The sequence below is a fragment of the Heptranchias perlo genome, chromosome 5 (assembly GCF_035084215.1).
Source record: "Heptranchias perlo isolate sHepPer1 chromosome 5, sHepPer1.hap1, whole genome shotgun sequence".
Classification (NCBI taxonomy): Eukaryota; Metazoa; Chordata; class Chondrichthyes; order Hexanchiformes; family Hexanchidae; genus Heptranchias; species Heptranchias perlo.
The window spans coordinates 93,878,213-93,892,016 of record NC_090329.1 but is presented as its reverse complement, the minus strand read 5'-3'; the positions used below and the strand labels follow the sequence as shown (position 1 = coordinate 93,892,016).

Below are 13,804 nucleotides of genomic sequence, written 5' to 3'. Positions count from 1 at the left end.
CTCCAACAATGCAACACTCCCTCAGTACTGCACTGGAGTGTCAGCCTAGATTTTGTGCTCAAGTGTCTGGAGTGGGACTTGAACCCATGACCTGCTGACTCAGCTGCGAGAGTGGTACCAACTGAGCCACAGATGACACTATCTTCCTGTTTCTGTACTCACTAGCACGTGGCACTGGGAGTAATCCAGAGTATATAGAAATATCTTTCCAGATGTTTTAGAATCAGATTAATGTGAATAAGAATTGAGTTGTTCGTTTCAAGTTATATTCGAAACTAGTTTTGTCATTACATCTTGATTGTAATGGATTAAAATGAAGTCAAAAGACGATAACCAGCTGGGCCATTGGGTAATATAAACCATTTATGGTAATAAGTAGCTGAGCAATTCAGTCAAGCAATTTTATTTTGCTGAGTTAGCAGATATCAGTTAGGCAGTACCAGGAGCACTGAAATTTGGCTTAGTGTTTCTAAATTAGTATGAGGAAAATTGGCCAGGGTTCCTGCCACTGCTAAAAGTGCACCATATGTGCAGACATCGATTGAGGGCAGGATCAGATTTAACTGTAATGTTGCTGGTGTTAGCCCGCTAACATTCATCGTGTAAGCTTGCATATGAAGAATGGCTACTTGGTCAAGAGGTAATGGAGGGTGCTTGATACCCATGGAAACATACCGCAGCAAAGAGATCGCACCTCTGGCATAGCAGAAAGGAAGAGAAAATTGACAGGATAAAAGGGGGTAAAATTGTTTTGATTTATTTCTGTTAATTTTGATTCAAGAAAATGTTGGGCAGTAAAGCATGACTGCAGGCTCCTCTGATTTTATCCTGTGTTTTGTCACGAGTTTATCCGGTGACAAGCTGAGCCTTACAAACCGAGAAAGTGCCAGATTTCACCCCCAATTTATGCTGTATTAGCTGTTCTTGGCCAGGACAACAGTGGGCTACTACAATTGGTCTCCGTGCTCTCGATTAGGGAGGAAAAAATTGAACAATGTTCCTGCTCTTCGTTTCTATCCAGCAACCTTGTTGTACATGTGCATGTATGGACATTGAAAGAGCACAGGTTCAGGTCTGGCTGTGATGAGCAGCCCCTGCCTGCTAACACTCACTATCAGAACTCACATGAACAATGGCCACAAGGGGTCAGGGAGCAGCATCCACTGATGGAACTGTACCCCAGCAAGGAATCAACACGTCCAGGAGAAGAAAGAAAACTGGTGGGCACAAATTTTAAAAATAGACACTGCAGCCCTGCAGTGCAAACAGGTGAAACGCGAAGTAAACAGCCTTTCATTCCGAAAGCAGTCTGGATTTCACTCCAGAAACATAAATTGTGTTGTGCAAACACTTGATGCCCACTCCTACTTCTGACCATGTATTTCAAACCAGCATAAGAAATTTTATCCACAATCTGTAAATAGTTGCCTAGTGTAGTGTCAGCATCCACTATCAGACTCTGGGGCAGATTTGCTCTTTTGCATTTGGGTGTTAAATAATTACCCAAACGCAAAAGAGGAAAAATCTGCCCCAGTATCTTCAGACAACAGGGGATAAGAGTAGTGTGGTGACATGATGTCACTTGCCCATTTGTACTTGTCTCATATTTATACAGATAAATTTAAAAGGCCCAATCATGTTATTACTGTAAACCTCAGTGCAGTGCCCAGAGTGACCTCCTGAAGTTACTCCAGCTTAAAATGTAAACGAGGTAATGACCATTACAATGGCTGGAACCTGTTTCCATGATTTCCCACAAACAGTCTTATAGCTTTATTTAAACATGTCTAAATTCGATTGCTGTACTGGTACAATGGTATTTAATGTTTACAGGAGCATTCTTATATGCAGTTACGCATGTTGGTTTCTGATCTAATTTAATTTGAAGTTGAGTGAAATCACAACACTAGTTAGTAACCTCTGTTATCTAGAAATAGACAACTAGCCCCCAAAGGGGATTGAGGCCACATCAAGTTGTCTTATTCATATTATGCCAAATCTGCATTTACTCAAGTAAAATCACCTCAAGCACAGATGAAGTTCAATCTGAAGTTGGGAACTTTTGATCCATTCATACCAGGGCTTTTCACTGCGGAGTTGACAACACTGAAGATTCTTTTTTGACACAAAATATGGAATATTAAGCTCTAAAGACTTTGTTACACCAGTGTTTACTGACCTAAATCCCCACGCTAAAGCATAGTTTTATACCTGTTAATAGCATTATTCTGTAAAACAATGTTAAAAGGCATGGGGAAAGGGGAGGGTAATTGGACTGTGGAGAGCTCTTTCAAAGAGCTCGTGCAGGGACAATAGGACATTTTTTTAAAAAGCGAATAAGTTACAGGATTGCATCAGCTGAGGGATATTGTTCAAATCTAGAGATTGTATTGATAAATAAACAAAAAACTGCAATTGCTAAAAATCAGAAATAAAAACAGAAAATATTGGATATATACAGCAGTCCATCAGCACCTAAAAAGAGAATAGACAGGTTAACATTTGGGTGTTCAGACAATTGATTAATGCTCAAAGCATTAATCTCTCCTTTTCAGATGGTCCTGCTGCATATTTCCATCACTTTTCTTTATTCCAAGAGGTCGTATTGATGCTGTATAATATGCGGGTGCACACACATTTTGCTAGATGCACCCCAAGTGGCATGGATGCCTGCTTGGGGTATTTTAATTAAGGGCCCTCTCCCTGAATCATGAACCTTGGCGGGGTCAGCACTTGGGTAGTATCTAACTGTGTGTTTAAGATTTAAGACTTTACATTTTTACATTACAAATCAAGACGGTCAGAAGTCAATTAATTTGACTTCCTCCAGGTTTGCCATTTGAGTTTCAATTTCTTACCTCAAAGATCCAGCAATACAAAGAATGAAGATTTCTACCATTAGCTCCAAGCTGGAAATCTATAATTTTTGCTGCAACTGTTTTAAAACCAAATATTGGTATGTAGACACAAGACTAAATTTAAACTAATAAGGCTAATAACTCCCCAACCTAATACGCTGCCCAGAATGCTTCTTTTCATACACTGTCACGCCATTCGCACTCCCAAACCCACAGAATCCGTGTTTAGGTACATAACTAGTACAGAATAAATGTTTTCTGCCGTCTGCAAAACGTGTCGGCGTTCTGATGAATATTATCATTACTGATGACTCTTGATAGTCTTCCCCTGTTTGTGTGAGTACAGCAAGAGACTAGCTATGTATCTGGGTTAAGGTGCATAATTATATCAGTAAGCATAATTAGGCCATTATGCAAGTATATGTCATTAATAGGATGTTATATAGTCACTCTGTACAGGTTGGAAAATACACTTCACAAAAGTTATGATCCAGCACCATCCATCCAACTCTGCAGAAATCCTGAGTCCCTGTCATAGAATCATAGAAGTTTACAACATGGAAACAGGCCCTTCGGCCCAACATGTCCATGTCGCCCAGTTTATACCACTAAGCTAGTCCCAATTGCCTGCACTTGGCCCATATCCCTCTATACCCATCTTACCCATGTAACTGTCCAAATGCTTTTTAAAAGACAAAATTGTACCTGCCTCTACTACTGCCTCTGGCAGCTCGTTCCAGACACTCACCACCCTTTGAGTGAAAAAATTGCCCCTCTGGACCCTTTTGTATCTCTCCCCTCTCACCTTAAATCTATGTCCCCTCGTTATAGACTCCCCTACCTTTGGGAAAAGATTCTAACTATCTACCTTATCTATGCCCCTCATTATTTTATAGACTTCTATAAGATCACCCCTTAACCTCCTACTCTCCAGGGAAAAAAGTCCCAGTCTATCTAACCTCCCCTATAAGTCAAACCATCAAGTCCCGGTAGCATCCTAGTAAATCTTTTCTGCACTCTTTCTAGTTTAATAATATCCTTTCTATAGTAGGGTGACCAGAACTGTACACTGTCAACAACAAGATTATATGTGTACGTGTGATTATATTCAAGAGCATTTATTGTTGAAAGGTTGGAATATGATCAGCTGTCACAGTATGATCTCTATCAGTGGTTTAAAGAATGATAAGTATTTTATAATCATTTCCCCATTTTATTTCTACATTTATTAAAGCTTGCCCGGTTTTTGACACCGCTTGATATCATGCTTGGTTTGATGGCAGCTGCAGCGCATGACGTTGATCACCCAGGAGTCAACCAGCCTTTTCTAATCAAAACCAAACATCATCTAGCCAGCTTATACCAGGTGAACATTGTAACTAATTGTTCTTTTGCCAATTTATACATAGAGTAATGGTCATAAATGACAGCTCATTTCAATAACGTGACAAATTTGTCATTGTTTCAAAAGCAAAATACTGTGGATGCTGGAAATCTGAAATAAAAACAGAAAATACTGGAGAAGTTTGACAAGTCAGGCAGCATCTGTGGAGAAAGAAACAGAGTTAAGGTTTCAGGTCGAAGACCTTTCGTCAGAACGGGAAGATGTTAAAAGAATTAAAGTTTTTTAAGCATGTAAGAGCCAGGGAAAGAGGGGAGGGAGGGGAGGAAAGAACAAAAGGGACGGTCTTTGATAGGATGGAGGGCAGGAGTGATTAAATGACAAAAGGGATGATGGTGCAAGGCAAGGAGGGTGATAATGGGACAGGTTAAGAAACAAAAGATTGCTCAGGAGTAGCTGTAAATGGCAGCAGCAGAACCATTACCAGCACTAGCTGACTGAAAAATGGGAGCAGTGGTTATGATCTGAAGTTATTGAAATAAATGTTGAGTCCAGAAGATTGTAAAGTGCCTAATCAAAAGATGAATGTAAGGAATCTTACAACACCAGGTTATAGTCCAACAATTTTATTTTAAAATCACAAGCTTTCGGAGATTATCCCCTTCGTCAGGTGACGAAGGGGATAATCTCCGAAAGCTTGTGATTTTCAAATAAAACTGTTGGACTATAACCTGGTGTTGTAAGATTCCTTACATTTGTCCACCCCAGTCCATCACCGGCATCTCCACATCATAATCAAAAGATGAGGTGCTGTTCTTCGAGCTTATGTTGGGCTTTATTGCAACAGTGTAAGAGGCCAAGGACAGAGAGGTGAGAGTGGGAGTGGGAAGGGGAATTAAAATGGCAAGCAACCGGAGGTCAGGGTCACGCTTGTGGACAGAGCAGAGGTGTTCAGCAAAGCGATCACCCAGTCTGCGTTTGGTCTCCCCAATGTAGGGGAGACCGCATTGTGTGCAGCGGATACACTATACTAACTTAAAAGAAGTACAAGTAAATCGCTGTTTCACCTGGAAGGAGCGTTTGAGGCCCTGGATGGTGGGAAGGGGGGAAGTGAAGGGGCAGGTGTTGCATCTCCTGCGCTCGTACGGGAAAATACCATTGGGGTTGATGGAAGAGTGGACTAGGGTGTCGCGGGGGGAACGGTCCCTTTGGAATGCTGTAAGGGGAGGGGAGGGGAAAACGTGTTTGGTGGTGGGATCGCGCTAAAGACAGCGGAAATGGTTGGGGATGATGTGTTGAATGTGGAGGCTGGTGGGGTGGAAGGTGAGGGCAAGGGGGACCCTATCATGGTTCTGGGAGGAAAGGGAAGGGGTGAGGGCAGAAGTGTAGGAAATAGGACAGACACGGTCGAGGGCCCTGTCAACTACAGTGGAGGGGAATCCTAGGTTGAGGAAAAAGGAAAACATATCAGAAGCACTGGTGCGGAAGGTGGTATCGTCAGAACAGATGAGACGGAGAAACTGGGAGAAGGGTATAGATTTCTTACAGGAAGCGGGGTGGGAGGAATTGTAATCAAGGTAGCTGTGGGAGTCGGTGGGCTTATAATAGATATTGGTTGACAGCCAATCCCTAGAAATGGAGATAGAGAAGTCAAGGAAGGGAAGGGAAGAGTCGGAGATGGACCATGTGAAGGCGAGGGAAGGGTGGAAATTGGAAGCAAAGTTGATGAAATTTTCCAGTTCAGGGCGAGAGCAGGAAACTACACCAATACAGTCATCAATGTACCGGAAAAAGGTGAGGGAGCGGACCTGAGTAGGACTGGAACCAGGAACGTTCCACATATCCCACAAAAAGGCAGGCATAGCTAGGACCCGCACGGGTTCCCATAGCGGCACCCTTTATTTGGAGGAAGTGAGTGGAGTGAAAGGAGAAGTTGTTCAATGTAAGAACAAATGTAAGGAATCTTACAACACCAGGTTATAGTCCAACAGTTTTATTTGAAAATCACAAGCTTTCGGAGGCTTTCTCCTTCGTCAGGTGAGTGACGAAGGAGAAAGCCTCCGAAAGCTTGTGATTTTCAAATAAAACTGTTGGACTATAACCTGGTGTTGTAAGATTCCTTACATTTGTCCACCCCAGTCCATCACCGGCATCTCCACATCAATGTAAGAACAAGTTCAGCCAGTTGGAGGAGGGTGGTGGTGGATGGGGACTGGTTGGGTCTCCGTTCAAGGAAGAAGCGGAGGACCCGCAGGTGGGGGATGGAGGTGTAGAGGGACTGCACGTCCATGGTGAAAAGAAGACAGTTAGAGCAGGGGAACTGGAAACTGTTAAAGTGGCGGAGGGCGTCAGAAGAGTCACAGATGTAGGTAGGAAGAGACTGGTCAAGGGGAGAAAAAAAAAGAGTCAAGATAAGAGGAAATAAGTCCCCTGGGGCAAGATCAGGCTGAAACGATGGGTCTCCCAGGGCAGTCCTGTTTGTGGATCTTGGGAAGGAGGTCAAATTGTTTCTTGTTTATTGCAATATTAATTACTGTACAAGCAATATTTTGTCACGGTGATTGCTTGATATTACTATAATTAGCCCAGGATCATGGTTAGCTTGATTGCTAATAGTTTAAAGATTTCATGATTCACAAATATCCAGACATTTGATTACAAGGAGTTGCGATGTTAAAGAAAAAAAAGCCTGATAATGGCGCATTGGTAATTACATTATTTGCTTCTTGGCCAATGATAATTTTGCACCTTTTTTCTTGCATTTGAGCTCTTTCTTTGGCTATCATTATCAACAGCAAGCTTTCTCAAGCTACACATAGCACAACCAAATATAGAGTAAAGCTATTTCTAGTCCAACAATCTGCCTTAACCCTAACTTTGGAAGAGCACCCCTTACCATATCAGTACAGTTTCTCAGAGTGAGATTGGCATTTATTATGTAATTGTATACATTGTTTTGTTCTGAAAACCCTTACTCACTAAATTTAAGATGCTCATATTAATTTTATTTAGGACTGTTACATTCATGAAACATTTATCCCAATAGTTTGTGCTGGATTTAAACACAGATGATGGCTATGTTCAAACTTACTGCGCCACCAAGTCCATGTAATTCAGCATCTTTTTTTAAAAGGCAGCAGAGCTGTCATAAAAGGACCAGGGCTGATGCATGAGAGTGATGCAGCAAGACATGTGGCCAGATCCAGACATTAGTTGTTAAAGTGGAAGTATCCTATTCCTCAGAACTCATATCCTTCAATTTTAATTAAAATAAATAATTCTGAAAAAGTGCTTATGTGCACAAATAGATCCATAAACACTGCCTTGCTAACTTAAGCATGCTCTTTTAGGAGCATCTCACTACATAAGCTCTCCTTTCACGGCTCTTCACGTTGTGAGTTCCCTATCTCAGTTGGGCCATTTGAGGAGGTGCTGAGCAGAGGTGAAGTTCTTTTCCAAACTAGAGAAGCAATTAATATGGGAACCAAGGCTAATTCTTTCTCCCATCCCCTTCTTAGCTGAGGCCAAATGTAGCAATTTTACTGCTGCCCCAGTTGAGATCCAATAACTCAGCACAAACCAGGTTCATACCAAGGGTCTTCTGGTCTCAATGGCTTAGTATTATAGAGGGTCATACATTTACTAACTAGGCCATCACGGGAATAAAGAATGTGTTTCATTTATTTGAATTCCCTCTCTTTTAAGAACATCTCTGTACTGGAGAATCACCACTGGAGATCTACAGTTGGGATGCTCCGAGAATCAGGGTTGCTGGCTCATCTGCCTGTGGAAATGATGTGAGTTACATTTACTTGTAGCAATTCAATACACTCTAGTAATATTGTTGGTATTGATTTAGTTTTTTACTTCTCATTGCAATGTGTTGGAATACTGTAGCATATGTTTTGGCTCCATTGCACCCTATAAATGGTAAAATTAGAGCATCAATAAGGACAGAGAAAAACATCAATAATTTGTTTTTCACTTTAACATTAGTATACTTGTGTATTGTTCAACTCATATCAATTTGGAAATGGTATTTTCATCTCAAAGACAATCATCATATATGCACAGCAAATAAAGTTGGCTGGTAGGAGGTGAGTCACAGAAGCCTTCCCTCCAATTCCTCCTCTCCGCGGGGAAGCACGGCCCTCAGTTCTTAATCTCAGCCATTGCTGAATGGCTGAGATTAAGAACTGGGCATGTGGGAGATTGCAGGTGTGAACCTGCATTCCACCCATTCTGAAGCACAAGATGCTATGCCACCGTGATTCCCATATTTCTTTTGTTTTGCTTTTTCAATGAAAACATCCACTTTGAGAAAAAATGACTATAATCTAATAATCTATTTTTATTACAGACAAGACATTGAGCAACAGTTAGGATCTCTCATTCTGGCCACGGATATTGGCCGACAAAATGAGTTTCTTACAAGAATGAAAGCTCATTCAGACAATAGGGATTTATCACTGGAGGATGCTGATCATAAACATTTCATACTGCAGGTAGGTTAATGGCGAAAACATAATAAACAAACTGATTATCCCTAAAACACCCAGTTCAGTTCTGAATGTCTGAAAAGGACAACTGTTGCTTTTAGTAGCATTGACGGTCGAATCAGTAATATTGTGATTGTGTCAGCAGTAATCAGCTAATTTATAAATGGTTGTGCTCTCAGCTTCGATTTTACTTTCTCATAATTTTGCATTGCATACTTGCCGCCAACATTGTGTTCTAAAAAAGAAATTTTGTTCCTCCTTTTCCACTTCTTGAAGTTTTTCAAATTCAACAGTTGCAGGCGTGTTAAAATGTGGGCCAAATTTCATGCACTTACACTTACTACAGTGAAACCTGTAAATTAAGGACACATAAAGGACTTGCATCAGGTGTCCTTTATTTGCAGGTGTTCTTGTTTCCAAAATGGTCATTGTATGTACAGTAAACTGGATGAGCCAAATATCCCGGGAATGGCTGTTACCCCCTGTAGCAGTCCTTTTTTTTGCCCTCACCTGGGATCGTGCCTAATTCTGGAGCCCTGCCAGCAGAGTGTGATTTCAGTTCATTTTCTGTTCATTGGTTTTTCCAGTCCATTGCTGTCCTGGGGCCCTTTTCCATCGAGGGAGGGATTTCCTGATCCTGGGATCTGCTACTTTGGCAGCCTGCAAAGGGCAAGGTGGCTGCTGTAGGGCCGGAGTGCCTTGGAGATCCCAGCCAAATTGTGGGGGGGGTTAATGCCCTGCAGACTCCTGTCCGGGACCCCCTCCCTCCATGAGCTGCAGCTGCTAATGTTTGAAGGTGGGTGGATAGGGGGCTGTTCGCAGCTCATCAGTACCTGACTTACTGATGGAGTAGGGTTGCCAACTGTGGTTGGAGGCATTACTGGCGGTTTGATCACGTGATGTTCTGGCCACGACATCTGAGCATATGACGTTGGATGACGTGATGTCAGATCACATGACATATAATCATAGCACAGAAGGAGGCCATTCGGCCCATCGTGTCCGTGCTGGCCGAAAACGAGCCTCCCAGCCTAATCCCACTTTCCAGCACTTGGTCCGTAGCCTTGTAGGTTAGGCCATTTCAGGTGCACATCCAGGTACTTTTTAAATGAGTTGAAGGTTTATGCCTCTACCATCCTTTCAGGTAGTGAGTTCCAGACCCCCACCACCCTCTGGGTGAAAAAGATTTTCCTCAACTCCCCTCTAATCCTTCTACCAATCACTTTAAATCTATGCCCCCTGGTTATTGACCTCTCTGCTAAGGGAAATAGGTCCTTTCTATCCACTCTATCTAGGCCCCTCATAATTTTGTACACCTCAATTAAATCACCCCTCAGCCTCCTCTGTTCCAAGGAAAACAATCCCAGCCTATCCAATCTTTCCTCATAGCTAAAATTCTTCAGTCTTGGCAACATCCTCGTAAATCTCCTCTGTACCCTCTCTAATGCAATCACATCTTTCCTGTAATGTGGTGACCAGAACTGTACTGTAGCTGTGGCCTAACTCGTGTTTTATACAGTTCCAGCATAACATCCCCGCTGTTATATTCTGTGCCTCGGCTAATAAAGGAAAATATTCTATATGCCTTCTTAACCACCTTATCGACCTGTCCTGTTACCTTCAGGGATCTATGGACATGCACTCCAAGGTCCCTCACTTCCTCAACACCTCTCAATATCCTCCCATTTATTGTGTACTCCCTTGCCTTGTTTGCCCTCCCCAAATGCATTACCTCACATTTCTCTGGATTGAATTCCATTTGACACTTTTCTGCCCACCTGACCAGTCCATTGATATCTTCCTGCAGTCTACAGCTTTCCTCCTCAGAATCAACCACACAGCCATTTTTTGTATCATTTGCAAACTTCTTAATCATACCCCCTACATTTAAGTCCAAATCATTAATATATACCACAAAAAGCAAAGGACCTAGTACTGAACCCTGCAGAACCCCACTGGAAACATCCTTCCAGTCACAAAAACACCCATCGACCATTACCCTTTGCTTCTTGCCACTGAGCTAATTTTGGATCCAACTTGCCACTTTCCCTTGGATCCCACGGGCTTGTACTTTTTTGACCAGTCTGCCATGTGGGACCTTGTCAAAAGCCTTGCTAAGATCCATGTAGACTACATCAAATGCACTATCCTCCTCAAAAAATTCAATCAAGTTAGTCAGGCACAACCTTCCCTTAACAAATCTATGCTGACTGTTTTTGATTACTCCGTGCCTTTCTCAGTGATGTTTTATCCTGTCCCTCAGAATTGATTCCAATAATTGCCCACCACCGAGGTTAGAATGACTGGCCTGTAATTTCTCAATCTATCCCTTGCTCCCTTTTTAAACAATGGTACAATGTTAGCAGTCCTCCAATCCTCTGGCACCATGCCTCTATCCAGTGAGGATTGGAAAATGATGCTCAGAGCCTCCTCTATTTCCTCCCTTACTTCTTTTAACAGCCTGAGATACATTTCATCTGGCCCTGGTGATTTATCTACTTTCAAAGATGCTAATCCCCTTAATACTTCCTCTCTCACTATGTTTATCCTATCCAATATCTCACATTCCTCCTCCTCCTTAACTACAATGTCTGCATCGTCCCTCTGTTTTGTGAAGACAGACGCAAAGTATTCATTAAGAACCATACCAACATCTTGCGCCTCCACACGTAGGTTACCTTTTTGGTCTCTAATAGGCCCTACTCTTTCCTTAGTTATCCTCTTCCTCTTAATATATTTATAAAACATCTTTGGGTTTTCCCTGATTTTACTTGCCAATATTTTTTCATGCCCTCTCTTTGCTTTCCTAATTTCCCTACAAATGTTATTGGATATACCTTATAACCCTTGAGAATCTTTATTTGTGGTTTTGCACCAGCTGTTGTTATGTGAGAAGTTCCAAGAACCAGAAGGCCACCTGTGAGCAGGCGAAGAGGGGAAACCGAGGACGGGGAAAAGGGGAAACCATTTTCTTCATCGGTCCCCTCCAGCCCCATTCCCCAGTCTCCATTTCTCCCTCGAGCCCCCATTCCCCCTCTCCCCCCAAGTCCCCATCTCTCCCCCTGAGTCCCCATTCCCCAGTCTCCCTCTCCCCCCTAACTCTTGAGCCCCCCCCCCACCAGCGATTTCAGGACCCCATACACCCGATTTCAGGACCCCATACACCCGATTTCAGGTCACCCCAGCATGCGCCCTTTTTCAGAGGGCCTTGAACTAAAAATTGGATACTGGACCTAGTTTTTGACCGCGATGCAGTATTGAAACTGCAAGTGGGGATATGAAATTGACTAAGTGACAGGAAGCAGAAAGTAGTGATGAATGGTAGTTTTTTGGACTGGAGGATGATATACAGTGGTGTTCCCCAGGGATCGGTACTGGGACTACTGCTTTTTTTGATATATATTAATGACTTGGACTTGGGTGTACAGGGCACAATTTCAAAATTAGCAGATGACACAAAACTTGGAAGTGTAGTAAACAGTGAGGAGAATGGTAATAGACTTCAGGAGGATATAGGCAGGCTGGTGGAATGGGCAGACACATGGCAGATGAAGTTTAACACAGAGGAGTGCGAAGTGATACATTTTGGCAGGAAGAACAAGGAGAGGCAATATAAACTAAATGGTACAATTCTAAAGGGGGTGTAGGAACAGCGAGACCTGGGGGTATATGTGCACAAATCTTTGAATGTGGCAGGACAGGTTGAGAAAGTGGTTTTAAAAAAGCATACGGGATCCTGGGCTTTATAAATAGAGGCATAGAGTACAAAAGCAAGGAAGTAATGTTGAACCTTTATAAAACACTGGTTCGGCCACAGCTGGAGTATTGTCCCCAATTCTGGGCACCGCACTTTAGGAAGGATGTGAAGTTCTTAGAGAAGGTGCAGAAAAGATTTACTGGAATAATTCCAGGGATGAAGGACTTCAGTTACGTGGAAAAACTGGAGAAGCTGGGGTTGTTCTCCTTAGAGCAGTGTAGGTTAAGAGGAGATTTGATAGAAGTGTTCAAAATCATGAAGGTTTTAGATAAAGTAAATAAAGAGAAACTGTTCCCATTGGCAGAAGGGTCGAGAACCAGTGGACGCAGATTTAAGTTGATTGGCAAAAGAACCAAAGGCGACATGAGTAAAAAAATTTTTACGTAGCAAGTCGTTATGATCTGGTATGAGCTGCCTGAAATGGAAGCAGATTCAATTGTGGCTTTCAAAAAGGAATTGGATAAGTACTTGAAGGGAAAAAATTTACAGGGCTACGGGGAAAGAACGGGGTAATGGGACTAACTGGATTGTTCTTACAAAGAGCCGGCACGGGCTTGATGGGCCGAATGGCCTCCTTCTGTGCTGTAACCATTCTATGATTCTATAACCTGGCCAACAATGACCATATTATTGGATTTAACTTGACCAACAAATCAATGCTGCTGAAAATGAATTGCTAGAGCCAATGCCCTTTTGCACACACTTGTTCATTAAGCTGCATGGCACACTTCTCTTGAAGGTGGAGATGCAGCTGATGTGCCTGAAATGGGTGCTTGCAGAGCTGCATGGAGAAGCCCTTAAATAAATATAATTATAAAACAAAAGTTAACGTATTACTATCAAGGGAGCACAGAAGGATTATAGTGGTAAGCGCCCATAAACGATGATAATTATCCAGAGTTGTAGGAAAACTAGGCACACAGCAAGTGTTCTGGAAAGCTAAAAGGGTTAATCCTTACATGCTGGGAAATCCTAGACACAAAGGATTCATACATCTTTCAATCACCAGATGTTTCCAAATGAAACCTGGTACCAGCTTGAACAAGAGCTGATCCAAAACTACAGATTCTCAGACTAATTAATGTGCTGTGTCCTTGCGTAGATAATGTTAACAACTTAAGAAGAGCCTTGACCATGGCTGCTGGGCCCACTGAAAAACCACCTCAAAGCAGAGGAACGCCTCGGCCTAGATGTCTTAGCATCTGGTTGCTGTTCCTCAGCTGCATTTCCACCTTCAAGAAAATTGTGCCATGCAGCTTTATGAACAAATGTGTGCAAAAGGGCATTGGCTCTAGATGAATTGCAGTTCAGTTTTCCTTGTTCCATTCTACAGTCTCCACAGAATATT

General features: G+C 42.4%; 1 protein-coding gene across 2 annotated transcripts in view; it reads left to right on the top strand.

Annotated features, from left to right (window-relative positions):
- LOC137321938 (3',5'-cyclic-AMP phosphodiesterase 7B-like) overlaps positions 1–13,804 on the top strand; it is a 167,984-nt gene that overhangs the window by 144,919 nt on the left and 9,261 nt on the right. For both annotated transcript variants that reach the window (XM_067984824.1, XM_067984825.1), the window contains 3 exons: positions 4,093–4,224; positions 7,906–7,997; positions 8,561–8,705. In XM_067984824.1, coding sequence (XP_067840925.1) covers positions 4,093–4,224; positions 7,906–7,997; positions 8,561–8,705 — 369 coding nt within the window. The remainder of the gene's footprint in view (positions 1–4,092; positions 4,225–7,905; positions 7,998–8,560; positions 8,706–13,804) is intronic.